This window comes from Serinus canaria, chromosome 1 (genome assembly GCF_022539315.1).
Source record: "Serinus canaria isolate serCan28SL12 chromosome 1, serCan2020, whole genome shotgun sequence".
Taxonomy (NCBI): Eukaryota; Metazoa; Chordata; class Aves; order Passeriformes; family Fringillidae; genus Serinus; species Serinus canaria.
Genome location: NC_066313.1, coordinates 50,495,840 through 50,517,833, shown reverse-complemented (window position 1 = coordinate 50,517,833; position 21,994 = coordinate 50,495,840). Strand labels below are relative to the sequence as shown.

At 39.5% G+C, this 21,994-nt stretch overlaps 1 protein-coding gene across 1 annotated transcript in view; it reads right to left on the bottom strand.

The window, feature by feature from the left end:
* Nucleotides 1-16,108, bottom strand: part of LOC103827373 (complement C4-like) — a 41,090-nt gene extending 24,982 nt beyond the window's left edge. Inside the window, exons 1-16 of the mRNA XM_009102903.4 lie at nt 15,959-16,108; nt 14,297-14,489; nt 13,102-13,282; nt 12,382-12,452; nt 11,984-12,069; nt 11,229-11,311; nt 10,013-10,100; nt 7,618-7,723; nt 7,301-7,424; nt 6,867-6,982; nt 5,960-6,127; nt 5,022-5,219; nt 3,221-3,412; nt 1,740-1,889; nt 1,194-1,320; nt 748-819 (exon numbers count right to left, since the gene is read on the bottom strand). Coding sequence (XP_009101151.3) covers nt 748-819; nt 1,194-1,320; nt 1,740-1,889; nt 3,221-3,412; nt 5,022-5,219; nt 5,960-6,127; nt 6,867-6,982; nt 7,301-7,424; nt 7,618-7,723; nt 10,013-10,100; nt 11,229-11,311; nt 11,984-12,069; nt 12,382-12,452; nt 13,102-13,282; nt 14,297-14,489; nt 15,959-16,023 — 2,020 coding nt within the window. The 5' untranslated portion in view covers nt 16,024-16,108. The remainder of the gene's footprint in view (nt 1-747; nt 820-1,193; nt 1,321-1,739; nt 1,890-3,220; nt 3,413-5,021; nt 5,220-5,959; nt 6,128-6,866; nt 6,983-7,300; nt 7,425-7,617; nt 7,724-10,012; nt 10,101-11,228; nt 11,312-11,983; nt 12,070-12,381; nt 12,453-13,101; nt 13,283-14,296; nt 14,490-15,958) is intronic.
* Between the last annotated feature and the right edge of the window lie 5,886 nt (nt 16,109-21,994).

The window sequence follows — 21,994 nt, the reverse complement described above, 5'->3', positions numbered from 1 at the left end:
TCTATTGCAACAGCCAATCTTCAGCCTGGGACCCTTAAACAGTCCCTCCTAAAAACAGTCCACAAACTGTTTTTAGGAGGAAAGCATAGGCTCTATGGCATCCTAGACATTCTGTTCTAACCCCTCTCTTCCCAGTCAGACTGAATTAAAAGTTAAATCCTCTTTGCAGGCTGGAATTCTTAATAGAATAGCAAGATCAGTGTTCTCTTTCTTGAATAGAGTCTGATTTCAAAAGAAAGGAAGAATCCAACTCCAACCCTTCATGTCTTCTGGCAAGAAAATGAGAAAAAAAAAATTGCACAAACTGACATTTTATACCAAATGGTATACTAACTCTTCTCTTAATTGAAGCACAGAGTGCCAAAGTTGGCACAGCTTCAAAGCAAAATGTCAAGGAAAAAAAAGGATTTCTAAAACATCTTCTGACCATACAAATGATTTTGAAAACCTCAAGTCGTGACTGAGGATATGACACGTTAACTACTAGAACTGCTTTGCATTTGGGATTATAAAGAGGAGAACTAATTTCCATTTATAGGCATTATTTGGTTTTGGTTTTTGAGCTGCGCTGATGAATGATGCATCATGCAGCATTTGTGCTAAGTTATGTCACCTAATGCAAGAGCTGGAACTAAGAATATCTTGGCATCCTTCACTATGCCATCACTTCTTGTTCCCTAGATCCCAGACACATCCCTTTGCCTCCCCCTGCTAAGATTTTCAGGCCACACAGAGGAGCAGACATACCAATTCCTGACATTTTTTTCTGAAAATCCAAAGATCTCTTCTGCCTTCTGGTGCCCTGGATGCATTTATATCCTGGGAAAGCAGATCAGAAGTGCTTGGTCACAATGATATGACAGGAACAGCCTGATCATTCACCTAATTCATGAAGACCTGTCTTAGGACCCATCTCATTGACAGAAGACCCACAATTTGAGGGAGAGTTCCACAAATCTTCCAGCCTAGCCAACTTCTGCCTGCCCCAGCTGAGGTGGTCACCAAAGGACAGGCACCCACCATCCAAGAAATCTGAACTGCCAGCATCTGGTGGAAGTACAGAAGAAGAAAAACCCAAAGGCAAGGGAGATTTTACAGCATAAGAGTAGAAATATTTCTGACTTTTTAAGCAATCAGTCTCCCCAGATCTCTAGAGGTCTCACACAAATTTCTGAAGGGCAGGTTGCACTTACCTTCCCGAATGCTGGATTGAATCGTGTCTGATATAAAAGCCAGACCAACATCAGTAAAAACTTGAACGCTGTTTGCGCCACCACCAACGGAACAGCCAAGATCATACGAATTCATAGCATTAAATACCTGCCAAATAAAGAGGCTCAGATGGACTGTACATGTTTGTAAAGGGTTTATACATGTATCAGAACATTTCTTGTAGCCTTTGATTCGCAGAAACAAAAGGAATTGGTGGTGCAAGTTGAATTGGGAAGCAAATTAAAGCTGAGGGATGTTTTAGTTAGGGAGTGCTTTCACCCACGCTTTTTTGAATTTACAAATTTTTCTGCCATAGGGTGGAAAGCCCCATCCTAAATATACCACTCATCTTAAGCATGCAATTTATCTTCAATAGATCCTAAATTGCAAAAGAAAAGACATTTTCAAATTTAACAAAGTGTTGTCTAGGCAATTAATAGCCATTAATTATATTTTGATCCTCTCATTAGTAATGGAAAAATTTGCTTGACTTTGCTTGCTGTGGTATTTTTTTACAAATATCTTACCTTTTTGGCTGTAAGCTTATTTTTCTTATTCAGAATAAAAACTGCCTTATCAACCACAGCTAAGGCAACTTTTCCTGCATGGTCTGTTTCAATCTGCAAATTGACTTGGTCTGTTGGTTCATATGTGTCTTGTTCTGTTCTCACTTTAATCTAAATAAAAGAGATTGAAACAAATTAGCATATTTATTAATAAAAAGTAAAGACTCTTTGGGCCAGGAATACTGTCAGCTGTGACTGTTAGCAGTCAGAGGCTGGGAGATGTTCCTGTTTTTTGGAGTTTCTGCCTGTGATCCTGCATTTTGGGACATGTAGGTGCAGATATTTCACACTGAAGGAAATCATGGGGAGCTGAAAGGTGTGTCCTGCAGAATTTTGGATGTTGGCTTTCAATGACTTTTAAGCACCAAGGGAAATAAAAAGTTTGTGTTAGGGGTTTGTGGGACTGGGGTCTTGAATATAGTTTTGTTATTTTCCAGTGGAGAAAAAATTACCATGAAAGACATGAGCACAATGTCCTTGTCATTACATGGTAATGTACAAAATTGACCAAATTAAACCAGTCTGTAATAATATTTCCTGCTTTCTATCACACACTCGAAATTTTTAGCATAATTGAGCAAACAGAGATCTGGTTCTGATTGGTGGTTTAAAGAGGAAGTAGCCATGGTGATTATGAAATAACAGGGAATTATTACTGGAAATGCCTGTGAATGTTACTGAATTTTGTCCTTGTATAAAGAAATGATTGGTTTGTCTGTTGGAGATGGATGATATTTTCTTGAAAACATTTTCCCCCCCAATGGACTATCATATTCCTTTTCCAAAACAAATATTTCTAGTGGAAAAAATAATTTTAGACAGCTGACAATTTTCAGCAATTTAGTTTCATGCTATTGGGACAAATTCCTGTGTCTTGCTATTTTTCATTTTACCTGATAGTCCCAAAAGGAGGAGGAGGAAGAGGAGAAGGAAGATGAAAGAAAGGCTTAGAGGGCCTCCCATTTTACCTATACTTCATTTTCTAATGCAAACTGTTCTTTTTAAAAGCTTTTAAAGTGCTACCAAAACTCAGAAAATTACTTTTATCAGAAATTAAAAAGCTTGAAAAATTACTTCAAATTTATAGCTTTTTCCCAATAAATGGCTTCAGTTTCTTTTGTGCGACACACATCAGTACAAAAAGAGAAAGTTACAAAGAGATTCTTTTCCCTCGATAACTCTATCAGTATTTTCTTGTGGATTTCTAAAATACAGACACTCACAGGGGGTGGTTTTTTCTCTAAGAAACTATTTTTCATCTCTTTGAGGCACAACCTGAGAGCCTTTCCAAGCTATACCTTTTGGCACGACTCCTGATGACTCCATTTCAATAAAAATGACATCTCACTTTATAATCCCAGGTCTGCACTTGCTCTGCCACTACCCCATTTAAAAAAAACATTTTGGAATGCAAGAACAGAAGCTGAGGGCTTTGAAAGCACCTTTCCTTCGCAGACATCCACGACGTCCACCCACACAGAATCAGCGATGATCTCTTGCTGGCCCTCGCTCTCAATGAAGTAGTAGGCTAAAAACCGAAAGGCAGGCACCATCTTCTCGGTGATTTTAAGGTTTATCACTTTGTTTGAGGATGGGACCCTTCCCAGAAGCTCAGCTTGTCCCTTTGCCACAACCTGCAAGGCAGAAACAAAGAGAAATCAAATACTGTGACCATGCTCCATTATGTTGCATAATTTTACTGTTTGCTTTTTCTTTTCCTGAGGCAATTTCTGTTTAAAATATGTTCACTTCTAATGGCATTAATAGTTTTAATTGCCAAGCTGTATACCAGTAGCCTGGAGGAGACCTGCATGCTGTGGTGATGGATCTCTGCTACACTGGTCTTGTGGCCCAGGTTTGAACACAAATCTGTCACCCTCCACTCACTCCTACAACTGTAGAAGGGGTACTCAGAGAGTAGACTAAATTTTGTCTCCTACAATGATTGGTCATCATACCTAGGAAGACATCAGCATTATTGAATCTGCAATCAGTACTAAATCTTTCAGATGGTGTGAAAGAGTTGGAGCTGGAGGTTTAAGGATAAAGTCCCATAGACTGATCTTGAACTGATTTCAGTCCATCATTCACTATTTAACTCCTTCCTTCCTACATTATGTTAGCTGTATTCATGGGCGGTCAGAGGAATGAAAAACAGGCACAGTGGCAGGAGTGAGAGCGCTCTTCCACAAACAAAACACGTAAAACTTTCCTAAACATCCAGGGTTTCAGGAAGAAACAAGGGCATGCTACAGCCTGGCCTGAAATCCTCACTGCCTTTGTTAAGATGACCAAAGTTTGGGAGAGACCCTCACTGCTGAGCTCCAGCAGTGCCTGCCACCATCCCTCCCACATGTCCTGCCTGCCCAGCACTACACCTTCCTAAAGCACCAATTCCAGCCCTGTGCTACATCACCCATTGAAAACAAACAGCCAAACCTAAACCTAACTCCTAGGGACACAATTATTCCAATATATCAGAGTCCTTTTAAAAGTAAATGGGAGCTGATATCTTGGCACTTATCATCCTGTGAGATTTAGGCTGCCAAGGGAAATTAGGACAAAGAGAGTGAGAAGGGGATTAAACACATTTTACATTCAACAGATTCACTCCTGGCATGTACCCACAAACACATTTGTCTCATTCAGCAAAATAAATACTCTGCATTTTACATGCTCTGAAAATAACTGCAAATGTATAAAAACCACCAGAATCATCTAAATAATTTCTGAAAAGGACCTCTGGAGATCTCTAGTCCAGCTGCTTGCTCTAAGATGAGACATCACTAGGGCAAGACTAGGTGAGACTGGCAAGGGTTTCTTTTTTGAGTGTTGAATTTTTCTCAGGCTGGAAAACCTCTCAACTCTCTGGGGAACCTCTTCCAATATGGCACTCATCACTAGCAAATAGATTTTTCCAAAATGAATCTTCCAAGCCATAATTTGTAACCTTGGTCCCTTGTTAGATTGTGTGGCACCACCTAGGACATCTTGTCTCCACTATGCCTTAATTCCTCCTCAAGTAGTTTAAGGTTGCTATTAACTCTCTCTTAGGCTCTTCACCCAGCTGAACAAGCCCAGGTCCCTCAGCCTGTCTTGGTGGGTCAGGAGTGCCAGAACACCAATCATCCTACTTTCCCTTTCCTGGACCCCCTTGGGTGTCCCTTCTATCAATAACTAGGTAAATGTTCCAGGTTGCAGAATTTCTGAAAGAAATTACTGATATGATGCTATTCTGTTTACCATATAATAGAAATAGCCAATGTTTCCTCTGCCAGGCTGATGAATATCATTCAAGGTGATGGGTAAGGTATCTCCAGGTGCCACAACAGTGTGTGGGATGCTGATGCTGAGGTAGTTTGGAGAAGCAGACTGGTATCTTTCAGCTCTGATGCTGGCTTCAGGTGTTTCTAACCTTACTTTACCCTCTTCAGCCTTTACCTGTTAGGGAAGAAAAGGACAGAGTGAGTAAAGTGTCCCACAGGAGAGAGTGAATAGTGTCACCAATAATTTATATTGTGCCAGGTTCTTTGGAAAATGCTGTGAAGTGAAAGGAATAATTGCTGAGCCCTCATTAGCAGAACATGGCATCAAACCCCAGGATTTTAATTACTTTATTCTCTTACCCATTCTGCCTCTTGCTGTATTTGCCTTTGGTATTTTCACCCTTGGCTCTTTCTAAATGAGAATCAATGGGTCAAAAATCATAAAGTGATTTTGTACTCAGACAATTTATTTTCCCCTGTTTTATATCGTGCACATAATTGAACCCTCTGAGTGGGCAGATGTAGTTGACTCTCTGCATTGCTCAGGACCTTTTCCTTCACTTTCTTCTCATAGTTTTCTATCACTTTGTATGGTGATATTCCTCTTAGTCCCATTTCTGTCCTTCATTCCAGGCAAATGCACATCCAAAACACAAAAATGCATCACTACAACCAATGGATGTCCTCCCAAGGCTCTGATGACACTACAGGAGTGTCCTTCACTTGAGACATCCCTCAGGCCCCTGCTCTGTCTAACAAATCTTACACAGTCTGGACAAGGATCTGCATGTCATATAAGAAATCACCTCTGTGCTAATTCAATGAAAAGTGATCATCTTCACAGTTGTTTATAATTGTCTCATGAGCAATTCTCAGTGGGATACTTTTAAACATGGATGTTTGCATTTTATTTACCTTTATTTCAAGCGTTTGAGCATCTTTGGGGACGTTGAAAGTAATGGAGACCAGACCCTCTCTATTACAGAAGGCAGTCTTCTTCACTGGGGGTTTTCCAGGCAAGGCAAGAGTGGCAGTGATAAATAGGAAGGCAGCAGGAGTACCATCAACAAAAGTGGCAGTTACCTATTGAAATAAAGTTCTGTTATTTAAAGGAAATCCTATGTTTAAAAAATGAACACAAACAAGAAGCAATTTTAATTTATAATTTTTATGGACTGAGAAAAAAATATAAAACTGTACCTACCAGCATTCAAAAATTTGAGCTTTGAGAAAAGGCAATAGCAATTTACTTGTCTGGACTTCAGTTTAGGTAAAAACCTATGAGTACAGATTACAAAATGCCTCAGATTTTCACTTAGCATCTATTTAATCTAAGCAGGTTCCACAGATATTTGTCATTAACTATTATAAGGTAATATTTTGACTTCAACTCTTAGTAGAAAATTCTGAAAAAACTTGAAGGTGTGAAGTTTCAAGCCACATAAACTTAAATGCATTTATTTTAAAAGGCAATGCCCCATTTTACTGCTCAGAATTTTAATTTGATGTGGTATTATTTTATTACAATATTCTTGTTTCAATCTTTTGATATGGAAGAGAGGAAGAGACTGCTATGTTTTATAAAACTTTGTAGAGCAACAGTGCACATCGATGTTTAGAGCAGAAAACCAGCATTTTCTGGCAGTTCAGGTGCTGAGCATACAGAAAGGGGACAAACCAGACACACAAACAGTAGCTCTGTGTTGCACCTATTCTTGAGGGTCTCTGTCCTACAGGGCTCACAGTGGATCAGCCAAGGCAAGAGGGCAGACATAAATGCACTGCTGTGGAGGCAGACAGACACAGTCAGAACAGTACATACCATAACAGAGAAGGGGGCTCCAGGCACAAAATACTTCTTGGTGTTAGACAGATCAAGAGCATAAGGAGATCTCACAAACTTCACACTGCTGAGCTCTTCTTCCCTCATCTCACCACCTGTAAATATCAAGCAGTATGTGTTGCTATGGGTCCACTAACTATGGACTTGCATACCTTGGATATCTAATCTTCTGAAAGGTTTTGTTTTCATTTTCAGCTACTGGAGAGAGTTAAAGTTACCTAATGTCATCTGCAACTTGGAGCTTGAGCAGCCACTTTCCATCCAAGATTCTTCTAGTTAATTCCCTACAGCATGAGCAAGTTTTACAGCAAAGATGGATCCAGTGAGAACAGATTCCCCACATAACAGATTACACCAGAGAGAGATCAATGTCAATCTTCCAGACTGTATCAGCCAAGCCATGCTGTACTCACTTGCAGTTTCCACAGCGGTAACAGCCACATATAAATGAAACCCTTCCAGGGTAGAAATGCTCTTTCTCAATTTCTCCTCCAAAAGTGGTGTATTTAAAGTAACTCTTCCTTTTCCGTTTTGGATCTAAAACAAAAGCGGGAGGGAAAAAAAAAAAAGAAACAAAAAATGAAAGAGAGACAGCCTTACTGGTTTGTGGCCATTAGAAATAAAGTGTTGTTTATATCACAGCTACAGTATTATGGACTTGAAAGTTTCCAGAATTTCTGATAATATTCAGCTTAGGTAGGATAAATCAGTAGTTCCACTGAATACTTACTGATAGCTGTTGCTCCAGGCCTGGAATAAATATTTTGTTCTCATTTTCATCAATTATGCCAAATCGCACATATGCAGCACCTTGAATCTCTTTCCCATAAGAATGTCTTTGGAAGGAAGAAAAGTGAGGAGAGGGATCATTATTTTAATAAAAAGCAAGCTTAAGGCAGACTAATCATTTTATGCTGAAAAAACATTGGAATATTTTTAGGTGCCTCGCCTCATTTATAACTAGTAACTTGAAAACAAATTTTAGCCCCACTCTCTTGTAACTTAAACATAAAAACTTTTACTGATCTTGGTGCCAACTGGTGATTTCAAATGCAAAGATATTTATAGCATAAGTCACATTGGCAGAATCACATGAGGAGACATCATCTGGTAAAATTTGCATCAGAGTAATTTTTTTTTTTATAAATTAATGAGAGCTTAAGTTGCACAGAGAGCTCTTACACCACTCATTGCATTCAGCCTGGATGAACAGCTAATTCCTTTGTATGAGACACTCATAAGCAGAGCATAGAACAAAAGGGATCAGAGAATCATTTCAGGGACTGATATGAAATATTTGGTACCTCGGAAGATGAACAGCAGGATGACCCTCCCTGCTGATATTCTAACACATGTACTGGGTAGAGTGGACATTTAATAAAGGTCATGGGGAGAGAGGATAGGGCATGATGTTGCACCTGGCTCTGTACTCAAGGAAGCCCTGGCACATGGCATCTTCCAGCAGCACAGTGTGCAATGTGCTACATGAGACCTGTCATGGCCATGGTGCTGTCTTTTGCTTGAGGAAATTCTGCTTCACCTCGGGCTTATTTTTATTTAAACAAGCCTCTTTCAAACTGACCTGATCAGCTGCACTGATCTGTACCAATAAAGCCAATGGAGAGACAGCGCTTATGGAAACTGCATTAAATGCCAGAGCTAATAAATGGGAAACAATAGTCAATTACACCAAGTAACTTCATTACATGCATGGCCAGTTTAGAGAAATAAGTTCAATTATCAGGAATTCCATATGCTGGTTTTGATGAAAGTCATGCAGGCCTGTGTGGCACCACTAGGACCTTTTCCAAGAAGGAAAGGAATGCTATCCAGTTATTGGAGGTCAATTTTTCTTCTTAAATAATTATGATACTGATGAGGAGTCAAATATATGTGAAGTTCATAAACTCAAAATAGACTTCTGCAATAGCACAAAAAAAATTTAGAAAGAATTAAAATACTGAAGCCAGTGATTTGAAATCACTTCATATCACAATATCAAGTGATCATGATTAAAGGGAATAATTATTCAATAGAACCAAATAAAAATTTAAGGAGATAGGAAGAGTTGAGTTTGTTCAGGCAAGCACAAGGAGGTGGATACAGGCTCTGTCTGCTCTCTCAAGGTGTGCTGGGGAACAGAAGGACCAGCACAGCCAAGGACAGCAAGCAGTAGTCTAACAGTCCTCACTCCTCTGAAACTGAATAGATTTCTCCCAACTATGACAGAAGGCCAGCTGCTTCCACCTGCCTGTTCTCATTTCATAACATTAATTCCTCTTTAGAAAAGGAAAAAAACCCAAAGATATCAAGTGCTAATTAAGCCATTCTCCTAACAGGCCATTTCTTAGCATTTCTACTCTTATGAAACCTGAAAATTCAACAGCCAAAAAATTATTTTTAATAAAAAATATTTTGATTTATTAAATTATTATTGTCTGCTTTCTTAAGTTGCTCTGTGTTTGATGCCATTCTTATTTGGTATGGGACCAGGTGTAATTCATTTTCCTTTGAGCCCTGCCCCATGGTCTGGCCAGTCTGAGAGCTCTGTAGCCATGGAACCTCCAGGCCAGGGCAGAGCTGTTAAGCAATGGACATGCGATGCTGTAGTGATGCTCATGGAAGCTCCTCTGATTATTTGTATTTATCTACCTGGAAGTCTTTCTGCATAAATCATTACTCTCAAACAAGCACTAGCTTATTACTTACAGACCTTTGTGCTTTGATAAATTTCCATACTCAAACTTGAATCCAGCTCTACTTGAATTATGTTACATAGCAAGTGGAGGCTTTAGAACATTTATAAATGTTTAAAATAAAAATACACAGAAAACCAGATTATTAGTTTGCCTGGACCCTTGCATAGGAACACAGAGGAGAATCCTAAATAGCCACCTTTGCTAGCAAACTGAAATATTCAGAAAATCTTGTTCCAGCTTGATCATCATGACCTGGACCCAGGCAGCACTTGGCACTGTGTCTCAAGTCAGTGGTGGAAACAGAGAGTACATAAGATTGATCAGATCCAAGGAAAGCCAGAAACTAGTTAGCTCTTAATGACAAGAAAAAGGTAAAAGTCACAAAACTCATATCTGCTTAACCAGCCCAGCTCTGAGCACACCTACTTTGCCTCGATATCAAACACAAAGCTTTCATTCGAGATGTGGTAGTATGGATGAAGTGGGATGAGCTTGACTTCAAAACTTGGAAGTTCTGCATGAAAAAGAGAAGATAAAAGGTCACGACATGCGAGTTTCAAGCATACCTTAAACTCCTGTCGTGGCAACTGAGACAATGCAGCTGCACTGAGGGGATGTTTTAGTTTGAGCAAGCAGTGCTATTCTGAAACAAATCTACAGGTCATTTTCACTTATTCTGCTTTGCTTCACATAGTGGAGCAGTCTTCAAGTGCACAAAATTTATCTATTTTAAAGGAAAATAAGATTAAACTCTGCCTGCTCATGGGCAGGAAGTGCCCAGGACTAGGAGCAGGTTGAGCTAAACCCACGCTGAACTGGGTAGAGAGTGGATATGAGTTCCTCAGCATCAGCTGTGTCCCTCTGAATTTGCTCTTTCAAAGCCAACCTATTTACTCCTGCAGGTATATCAGGGTGATTTGCTCCTGCTTGCAGCTGTTTGGAGAGGGGGCAGTGATCTCCACTGTTCTGCTACCTCCACTAGCTAAGGCAAAATAGGTTTTGTTAAAATGAGATTTTCATACAATCTCAAGGTTTTCTTTTGTCTTTAAAAGAAAAATAAACCAAAACAATGAAACAACAAACCCACATTCATTTCACAAGGAGGTATAATTTCAGTGTAAATAAATCAAACCACTTCTTATCCCAAATTGTTACATTTTTACTTTATCCAAAGGGCCCTTATCTTCCATAAAAAACATTCTTTGAGGATAGGAATAACTCTAATGAAGTTCCAGATTGAATTTGACTGAGACAAAATGGACAGGGTTTTTTTTGCTCTTTTTTCCATCCTAGCCTTCACTGCAAAAATTAGCCAGAATTGAAAATACTTCAAAATGGAGCTCATCTCATTTTTTTTCCTGTAGTAGGAAAGCCCATCCAATGTCTTTTGATAAAATGTTTAAAAAGTGCTTAAAAATTACTAAATTTGTATAAAAACAGAGGTGTTTCTTTCTTTAAATATAAGTGAAAGCCACACAAACCCAGAGCTTTCCTTTTGTGAATCAGGGATAGCAATGATGCACTGAAACACCATGAAAGTTGCCCTCAGTGTCTAACTACAGCCAGATTCAATCACTGCAGTGTATTTTAACACATTGTGATAACTCCTTATATTTATAATGCAAATTTTATAATATCTCACCATATCTTTTAACTTCAAATTCAGTGGAAACATTAGACATTTCATGCTGATGAAACCAGGCTTTGATTTTCCAAGTTCCAGGCCTGAAGCACAGATTCAGCAGAAAATAGTTAATTACAATTCCTCAGATATTTTCTGATGCCATCATATAAATTATCACTGAATTGCCTTGCTTTGATCTCATCCCTTATTAATTAATTAATTAATGGTTTTCTTTTTACTGGAAGGAGCGAGCAACATATTTCCAAATGTCTTAGGTAACACTCAAAACAAGGAAGTGAAAGATAACATATTTGCAAACCACTACCTTTGAAAAGGCTGCAGAAACAGAGAACTCATCAAATATTTCCTATAGCTTATCTTCACTGAGATATCAAAATCAACCTAGCATGCCAGAAGGCCTTGAATATTTAAGTAAAGGCTTGAGTGTTTGAAATCAGATATAATAAATGACACTCTCTGCAGACTAGCCCTTTTAGAAATGCTCCCTTGAATGCAGCCATATGTTTGAGCAGATATTTGAGCAGTTTAATGGTTCTTTACCAGGATACATGTTGCTAATTTCAGCATATTAACAGTAAATTCTGGACTCATGTCTCCAAGATGAGCTGCTTAAAGGTGGAAAGATACTGATCATAGGCTCCATATGTGCCCCATGGTGAAAGAAAGACAATTTTGAAAGGTAATTCAAGAAATTCAGCAGTTAAAAATTTTAATCTCCAGGTTTAGATGTAGAAGGCAGAGCAGTAACATACTCGGCAATGTCGGGTATAGCAAAGTTTTCACCAAACACTGTGTTTATTTTCTGGTCTGACTTTTTAACCACCATTCCCCTGGAATTCTGTTGAGACAGAAGACACAAACATTAAATTGTGCACCAGGTGTCAAACATTTGCATCCAAAAGCTCAAGGTCATATCCTAGTGCTGGGGAAGAGAAAATGCTTTGTTTACTTTCCTGCTGTATTATTCACATGTCACGTATCTCCATGTTTCTGATATGGGCCAAAAATAACTACAGATATCTCACTATGTGCAAATACAGATTTCTGAAGAGGAGTCCCAGTTATTATTGTGCTCTTGGATGTTTTGTAAGAGTTTTCCATAGCTCCTGTGCTGAAGAAGCACTCCTCAACAGTGGTTTTGCATACTTACTAGCACAGCAACTGTAACCGTGTCATCTGTCGGCCTCATAGCATTGTCCAGAATGAAGATCCTGTATCTGACTGTTTAACAGAAGAATAAATATGTTCACAAATTTCTTTCTGGCCTTCCTAGATACATATCCTTGCAATCTGTAAACCGAGTTACCGAATTTTAAGATAAAACACTTTCTTTTATTGAAAAGAAATCTGAGAAATTTAAGAAAAATAATTGCATCCTTCTGTAGTTTTGCATGTTAGATGACTGGATAAATTTTTGAAGAAAATTCTGAAAATTACTCAAGGAATTTCACTTGCTTTTGTATTCCTTTTGCAGTTGAGTCTAAAACCAAACTCAAACCCTTTTTTTACTTCCCTCTTTTGTTAATTAAATTGGTAAGTAACAAAGCAGAGGGGGTTATAAAGAGCAAAGGCAACTTAATGCTTGTGTAAGAAGAAGCAGTAGGAGTCCAGTTTTTGGCAGTTTCTCATGTTTTTTTTTTTCCCAAAGGAAAGTCATCATTAACCTTTTTGAACAAAAAGGAGCAGATTTTGTCTGTCTCCCTTAAAAGTGACTGTCTCTGGAGGCATTTCCACAGGGGTTGCTGCAATGCGCAGAGCAGACCCTGCAGAAGCCCTGGCTGCCAGAACAACCAGCTCCTTATTACTTTTTCTAATCCTGCCCTTGTAACATCCATGTTCAGCACCTGAAGAGAGACATTTGTACTTTAACCTTGGGAATTTGGTGTGTATATGGGCTTATCTGTCTGGATAAAAATGTAGCCTTTCTTGGAGGACAGGAGGATGCGAGTGCTCTTGGCAGCCTTAGGGAGCTCCTTGCTCTCAGTGACCAGCAGAACATATGGCAGATGACTCCTCTTGAACAGACTCTGCTGCAGACTCCCTGGCTTGACCTGAAGAGAATAAAAGGGAAAACCCCACAGAGTCAGAGATGAGCCTTGTAACTTTGGGACCACATAGCTGAGGCCCCACAACAGCTGAAGTGATTAAATAATCTTGTTAGCACCATTCAACATATGATTTACAATTATATCTTTCTTACTGGGTGCTAGATCTTTCTTATTAGGTGAATATTTCTTTTTCAGTAGAAATACTCTCTAACCATCTATTTTCCACCACAGAAATACACTTTCTTCTGCCCAGTGCCAATAACTCCAGGCAGGAGAATTCAGTCTACATGCCTATTGATTTCCAGTTACCACATATCCTGTAATCGCTATTTATGCTAAAATCTTGGTTATGAGATTGCTGCTTTGCTTCATTCAGTTTAATGTGTTGCTTCTAGACATCAACCTTGACAGGAACTTGATTTGAAAGCTCTGCTGTTAGCTTTGGTACTAACCAACCAGAGCTAAACTGAATATTGCTGCGTGCTTTTTTCCCAACCAAATAGCCCAAATAGTGCTACTGAAATAAATCCTGCCAGACGTCAAAGAATTGTGTCAGGAGCAAATGATGCAACATAGGATGTAAAGAACTAATCAACTTAAAAATCTGCAGGAAGAACAGAAACTTTGGTCTGAGAGACTACATATTTTTAAAGGTTTCTCCTGTATTGTAAAATGGCCAGTAGTAACCCAAAGGCCTGAATTCATAGTTTAAGTGAGGCAAGAAACCCGTCAGTAATAAAGTAATTAAATGTTTTTAAATTAAATTTCATTTATCACCATGTGACAAAATCTCGAGCTTGTTATATGGGCACAAAAGAATACTCACAGTCACCACTGAAATGACATTAGCATTGTTTTATTAGCTGGTTGGGGAATAGGGTGCTGCTGTCACTAGAATTGGCTTTGTCAGTGTCTCTTGGGATCATTGTTGTCTCGGTTCCAGCCTATTCCAAGTAGAGATGATGTGCTTTTCATCACCAAATAAAAAAAATGAAATCACTTTGATGGCAGACTCACCATTATTTTTTTCATCTCTTGGTAGCCATTGTTTTGATTAAGGTTAAAGTCGATCCTCTCTGATATGAGCTGATTTTTCATCTCATCTTTGAAGAATGCAGTAACTTGCACAGGGCTCTGTGCCCCATGGACTTGAACTGTTATCGTCTCATAGGTGCCCAAACGCACCACATTTGGGGCAGTAATAAGAAATCTAAAACAACAGATAAACAGATTGTCCAGAATGTTCAATGAATGTCCAAACAATATGAATTTTGAAGATAAAACAGGCTCTCACAAAATAGCTGAGCGGGGCACTTGTGGAGAGCACCTAATCCATTGCCCTTATTAGTCAGAGTAGAGGTTAAAAGACAATAATTTTCTCTGTCTGATCTCCAAATTCTGAACTTTCCCATTTAAGTCCTGTAAAACATCAATCACTATACATAGATGAGAAAAAGCCTGCAATATGTCCCAGGGACTACCAATGCAATTTATGACCTGGTGCAACTCAGAGAAAGCTATATAAACCCAAATTTCTGAAACAGAATGAGGCCATGCATTGAAAGACAATGAATACACATTAAAAAATACACAATTAATGCTACAAAGTAATGTATCTTCATGTATTAGCACCCACATTATGCCAGCATATGCTTTAATGTGTCAGGAGGTATAGATTCCCTATATAACTATAGATGTGGGGTTACAAATAGCTGATCTTCCTTGCAGTATCACTGTGAAATGTTGGAAATGAGAGATCACAGAAGGTAAGACTGCATCCCTGGGAAGGGCTGATCTGGAGGCAAAATTGGTTGGGATTTTTTTTCCTCTTTATTATTTTCCTTCATTCTTGACCTACTCTGGTCCTTCTTAGTAATTGATTTCATGACCTTTAAAATGTAGATCATTATCCTTGTTCTCATTTTTTTCAAGTCTATTTTACACAAAACAATTTTACAGAAATCAGAGAACTGAGTGAAGAGCCAATTCCTGTCTCTTCACCTATGATGCCAATAGACAAAGAACAGTTCTTTGCTCAAGAGAGGTGCTTTTGGAAAATGATCATTCTGCAGAACCTTTCTAAAATGAAAGGTGAATGATTTTCTATTATCAGAATGGGTTGGCTGAACTACTTTTTTTATTTTTCAAAAAAACCACCCTCTTCTTTCTTAAATGCATAGAGTGAAAGGTGAGTTATAGAAATCAGGGAATAAAGCTGGTATTTAATTCCATTCACACAGAATCTGTTGGCTCTAGCAAAAGGTGACACAAGGCCTGGCTTATATGAAAATTTTTACTGAAATTGAGGATAAATATAGAATACTGAAGGTCTCCCAGAAGTTAAACCTTTGCTTTCTGCAATGTATAAATCAATTACAGAGGTTTTTTTTTTTTGCCCAAGATTTTTCAATCCCATAAATGTCATGAACAATAAATGAGCAAACAGCAACAAGAGGGTGAACAAACTGTAAATTTTTAATTATTGGTTCCTGAGAGAATATTTCTTCCTTAAAAGGGTAGTTTTAAGCTTTTTACTTCTTACCTTTTTAAGTTTACACAAATTTTCAGTGGTCCAAGGACCTGGCTTTTTTGATTCTTTATCAGGGAGAGAGACTTTTTTCAACCTTCACTTTCAAGGGATTTTTTAGGATTGAAGAATTTGTAATAAAAAATACTTACGATGGTGCTTGTTGTGTATTGGACAGCAGCAAACAAAAGCTCACCAACAATACCAGCCTTTCCATTGGAAAACTCTACAACATCTGCAAAACAGAAGCACCAAAGAGCCACCATCAATCCAGGTGCTGGCTGTAGGAAATGGGCTGACAGCACATTGCAGAGAATGATGTTGCCTATCCTGGTTATTTATTAATAACTTGCAAAACTGTGCAAGCAATAGTGGTGGACATGCTGCTGGTGCACACAGTAATACCCTAGGGAGAAACATTCTGGACTAAGTCACAATTTTATAATTTATTGTTCATCCACTCTCTTCCCAGCTTCAGTGTTTTCACATGATAGCAACTTAAAGCCAAGGGCAGAGAGAAGTTCTCACAAATACTGCCAAGGCATCCCAAAATCAAACAAGACACTGTGGCTTGAAGAGTGGCTGTAGAGTATCTCTAAATGGGGACAAATGCAGGTGACAGGTTCCTTCTCTAAGCCTTTATTTAACTCCAGGCATCTCTGTGGTCCAGCAAAGGTGAGACAAAGTTCCTTCTCTTTAGACAGCTTCAAAGGTTCTGTGCTGGAAATCCACCTGTACAACTCAGTCTCAGTCTGTGGTGCTTGGAGGCATTAATCTGCTTTAACTTCATTGGAAATGAAATTGATGCCTCTGTCTGAGCCACTCAGCCCAACTTTCCTTCATGCCCAAGACACTGGGCTTTTCCAGAGGGCAATTAGTCTCATCTTACCACAAACATGTAAGATCAATCATCAGCTGAAGGCATTCCAGACTGCATGAAGCACATCTTAAAGACTAGGATATCGATAAGCAAGGGGCAAAAAACACCATCTGAAGAATAACTGTTTGTACAAGATCCAGTTTTGATCAAAGGTAAATGAAAGAACTGACACCATCATCAGGTCTCATTTTTGCAAACTTTTACTGGACCATTGTCTTCCATTTTCATGGGTCAACAAAATTGCATAATTTTGTTGACCCATGAAAATGGAAACGTGCCCATCTGATTTACAGGCAGATCAAATCCCAGAAATCACATGGCTACTCCCAGGCTCTGGTGATGAACTGCCCTTTAGCACACCACAGCTAAGTCTGTGTCTTTAATCATTAGCAATGGATGCTTTAAATCAGCACTCCCTTATTTGCCAGGTGAATTCATGCTCACATCAAAGACTCTTTGCCCACAGTCATGGGACCTTCCACACCTCACCCCTTGCGTAAGTGACATCTCCTGCCTTGCTTTTCAAGACAAGGAGGTAGGGAAAGAGAAGAGGCTAACTACAAACCAGTTCACTATTTTACACTTAGTATGCTACAAGTTGGCAACTCCCTCTGGGACAAAATGAGACAGAAAGTACTCTCTGTCACAGAAAGGGTGGGCAGCAGTACCTGGCTTCAAACTCATGTCAGGAAAAGCTACATTTTGCCTACTCTAGGCATAGTGTTTTGGCTTATTTTGTTCCCCAAGAGACAGTTTCCTTCACCTCTTCGGTCTTTTTCCTCTCACTTCAGCTGTCAGGAGGGAGGAAAAACTTGAGGAAAGATACATGTGGATCCTCAGGGTCAAACCCATGCTCTTTAGGAGATGTTTATAAGAGTTCAGACTTGGGAACCATTAAAAACAAAGTCATTTTCTCTCTGCCCTCCTTCCCCACCCACTAATTCCCTCTGCAGTTACACACTCACAAAACTGATTTATTTCCATGCCAGAATAATTTTCCTCAGGGCTTCTGGCCTCCCAAACCCAAGGGAGATGACGAGGAAGAGTAGAGATTTCCACCATAAAGCTGGTCTGTGTTCAAGGCAAAGACATGTGGAAGAAAAACTCCTTTTGGGAACTGGGCTTGTGCTCTCCCGAGGGAGCAGAGGAGCCTTGTAAAACCTGCAGCTGGTAAAATAAGGATTCTCCCTCTGGCAGAGATAATGGGGAGAGTTAATTAAGAGCAGCAGGGGCTGTGGAGCATGCTAAGGCTCCTGCCCTCTTCAGAGACTGTTCTGCTGCTCCATCTTGCCCTGCTGCCATCCAGGGTTGGAGCTGATGCAAACACTGAGCAATCCTACTCACTAAAATGGGACAAGAGACAACTGTGAGTGGGTTCTTTGCTTTTCTCCAGACAAATACAGAACAAGAAAAGAAATAACATCTGCAAGATCAGTGCCCATTCCTTGAGAAAGACATAAGGGAGTTCTCCCAACTGAAAAGCCAACAATTTCCAGAAGACCGCAACACAACCAGCAGGGTTTTCCTACTCCTGAAGTCACAGGAAAGGCACTCTGCAGTGTGAGGTCACACCAAAATCTTGCTCTGTGCCCATCTTTATCAGAGGGGAGGAGATGGGATTTCCATTGTCCTGCCTGGCTTGTTTGTCGGGGACTGAGGTCTGTTTGCACAGCAATACAAACAGCCATGTATGAACTCACAGCTAGACATTTTCACAGATCACTTTCTAAAGAGAACCTCAAAAAAGCTATTATTTTGCTTTCACTTGTCTTTAATTGGATTTGTACACTTTTGCTTCCTTAAGTATGAATAAGTATATGTGAATACACAACAGCTGTCCATAGCAATATGCAGCAAAACTACTTTATACTTGAATTTAAGGAGGTGTTCTGACTCTTAATAAAGCTATTTTTGTCACCAAAATATAAACCAGTGACTTCAATTAAATATAATTTTTTTCACTGTATCGTGCAAACACAAAAGAACAAGCTTATGCATAACCACCTGTGTAAAGACAATTAAAATTCCTTATCCTTATTCCTGTCTCTGGGTTTGTATAAAATAATCATTGGTTTTCTAGTATCTCAGATTCTTCACACAGTGATTTGTAGTATAATATAAAACATTCCAGTCCATAGCCACACTAAAATGTAACAAAATGAAACTAAATAAAATAAAACAATCTTGGTTGAAGATCTCCAGCACACACATGAGAGAGAGAACACAGAAAATTCCCTTTAAAATAACTTAAATGTCTTTTCTTTTTCTAAAGGCAAAGTCCTTTCCTGTTTACTCATCAGCCACTTTTCACCTATTGATCCTTCAGCTGGCCCGTGTGGACTGTGGAAAGCACAGCCTGGGATTGATGTGTGCATGAGCCCCAAACCCAGGGAGACAGAATTGCTTTATTTTGAGTATATGCTGCCTCTCCTTTCAGTACCTTCGTTTGAACTTGGTGGGATTTCACAGTGTTTTGAGCACCAGCAGCAGTTTTTGTTCTTTGGCATGAAGGGCTTCCCAAAGCCTTTTTCCACTTAATCAGCCTAAATACTATCGAGACCAAACTCTCCTTTCACTTTCGTCCTGCGCTCTTTCACCTCTGCCTGCAGAGGGTACAAAGGGCAGCTTCACAAAACCCATTTCACCAATGAGCCCTGCAGTGACATCCTCTCTGCTGAGTTACAGGGACTTGGGACAAACACAAAAGGCAATATTTCACTTCTGACATTTCAGAAAATTAGATTTGGAAATCCTTTTTTCAACAGCAGACCATGAAGTGTGGGTCTAATTGGAAAAGTTCCTCTTAGCAGCAGGATAGCTTCTCTTTAGTGTCAATACTAATTGGAATTGTAAATTAAAACCATACTTTTTTTTTTCTTACCATAATCGAGGTAATGAAATGAAAAGGCTGTAGCTGCTTTTGCAATTAAAAAATTCTTTAAAAGTTCTACATTTAGTACTTCTAAGTGTATTTACTGAAAAAAAATCATATATTTAGAGGAGGAAAACCAGAATTTCCCCGTCATTTTCTGCTCTCACTGACGAGTCTGCATTTCAGGGGGATTAAGCTTTAGTTCTTTCTCATGGGTTTCTTCCTCTCTTCTCTCTCATTCTCTAAATTCTGTGATTTTCTGAATATTGTGTTGAAAAAATAAAAAATAAGGATTTTTGAACAAACACACAAAATCAGCACTGCTTCTGTAAAATTCTTATCTTGCAAAAGTGATCTATGAGGGATTGTTTTAGTTCAAGCAATAAACGCGTAACACCACTGACATAACATTTCACCACATTGTAACAATCCATCCTGTTTTCTTGGTAAACCATGTTTTCGAGGACCTCAGTGCTTTTGGCACCTTTAAGAAACCATTGAACTGGCCAGGAGGAGAGGAGATACCTGAGCATGCAAGCGACTCACCCCAGGTGAAAGCACAGAGCTGCTGGAAACGAGGAATAAAATAACTTGGCCTAAATAATACAGAATATTTGGAGTACTGCCCTTGTACTCAAACATCCTGATACTCTGCCTAGAGGCTTGTTCTTTGTAGTTTTCTTTTTTTTTTCATTCAATTTCATGACAAACCCCAAAGTAACCCAAATTTTTCCTTGTTACCAACTATAAATTACATATAAAAATTAATGTATTTCAAATCATTTGATCTTTCCCAACTTCTCCATTCCTCTGGACTGTAATGAGCACAATTATGTCTCTAGGGAATTCTTTTCTTCTCCTTTTCAAGGGAGCAAAAGGTAAGAATAAGTCTAAAGAAGCAAAAGGTATCTTGAGCATATCAGTGGAAAAAGCTAAAATTTTAAGTAGCTGAGAAGACTGAAAACAAAGGTTGCATATCCAGTTCTGTGGATTTGGAGGCATATTGTGAAAACAAGTAAAGCCAGTCTCTTGCAGGAAAATTTTAGAGAAGTAACTTATAACTGACCCTCATTCCTAGGATTTCCTGACTTGCTGCATGGAGGCACTGTAAGGTTTCAAACAATTGCAGAATTTTACCAGAAAATGTTTTACAGGCACAGCAAAGGAGAAAATAAATCCCATACCATGTACAACCACAGCTACCCTTATGCCTACCTGCCACTGGCAGCCTGCCCTGTCCTGATCTGAGAATTAAATATAAAACATCCACTTCACCCAGTAACTCAGAGGAACATGGGATACTAGAAAGGAGAAAGCATCTCCTCCCCCAGGCTGGGAGAAGGCTCAGCTCCCACCTCCATCACACTCAGACAAGTTTAGGTCAGCTCCACTGGCAGGTGGGAAGCTGCCCTACTTTTTTTGGCCCCTTGGTTTTAATGTTCAAGGATGAAACCCAAAGAGAAAGAAGGAAAGGGGACAGGATATAAGGGTCAGGAGAATTTTGTTTTCATTGTAAAGGAGAAGCTGCTCAGGAGCTGCAGCAAATCCCCATGTGGCAGGCCTGGCATCTGCTATCCTGATGGAGAGGGGAAAAGTCTGGATGAGTTTGTAGCAGCTCAGTGAGACAGTTGTTCAGGGAATGTCTGCTGATCTCTTCTTTCTCAGAAATTTAGCCACAGAGCTCTGGCTCTTTGTGACACTCAGCTTTTTAGGCAGCTCTTTGTATGAACAATGTGCCTTTTTGTCCTGGGAGACACAGCTACTGTCCCCTGGCTGGACACAGCAATCATAGGAGGAATCTTCCCTCACAAACCCAGTTTTACAGAAAACCACCTCCAGCAAAATAATGCAAAAGATGTCAGCTCTGCTGCCCTCTCAGTGGCTCAGATGCAGAAGGCAATATTAATGCCTTCAAAAGGGGGCTGGCTGGATGTCCCCAAAGCCTTGCTGATGGTGCTTGGGTCAGACACACCCTGCACCAACATTGTACAGTTGCCTTTACATCATGCCCACAGAAAAAAAAAAAGGTGAAGCTATAAAAATGTGAACAAAAAGGATGTTTTCATGTATTTAGTCAACACATCTTGAAGGCACGTGGATCTGCTCTTGCTAATATGTGACTGCATGTCTTGCTAATTTGTGCTGGTTTTGGCTGGGCTGGTGTAAATTTCTTCAGAGTAGCTGGTGTGGGGCTGTGTTTTGGACTTGACCTGCAAGCAGTGGTGATAACGTGGATGTTTTTGTTATTGCTGAGCGCTGCTGACACAGAGCCAAGGCCTTTTCTGGTTTTCACCCACAGCAGGCTGAGGGTGCACCACGAGCTGCCAGGGGACACGGCCAGGACAGCTGACTCCAGCTGACCAGAGGGGTATTCCAGACCATACCATGACAGCTGAGAAAAGAAGGGAGGAAGCCAAGGACATTTGGAATTATGGT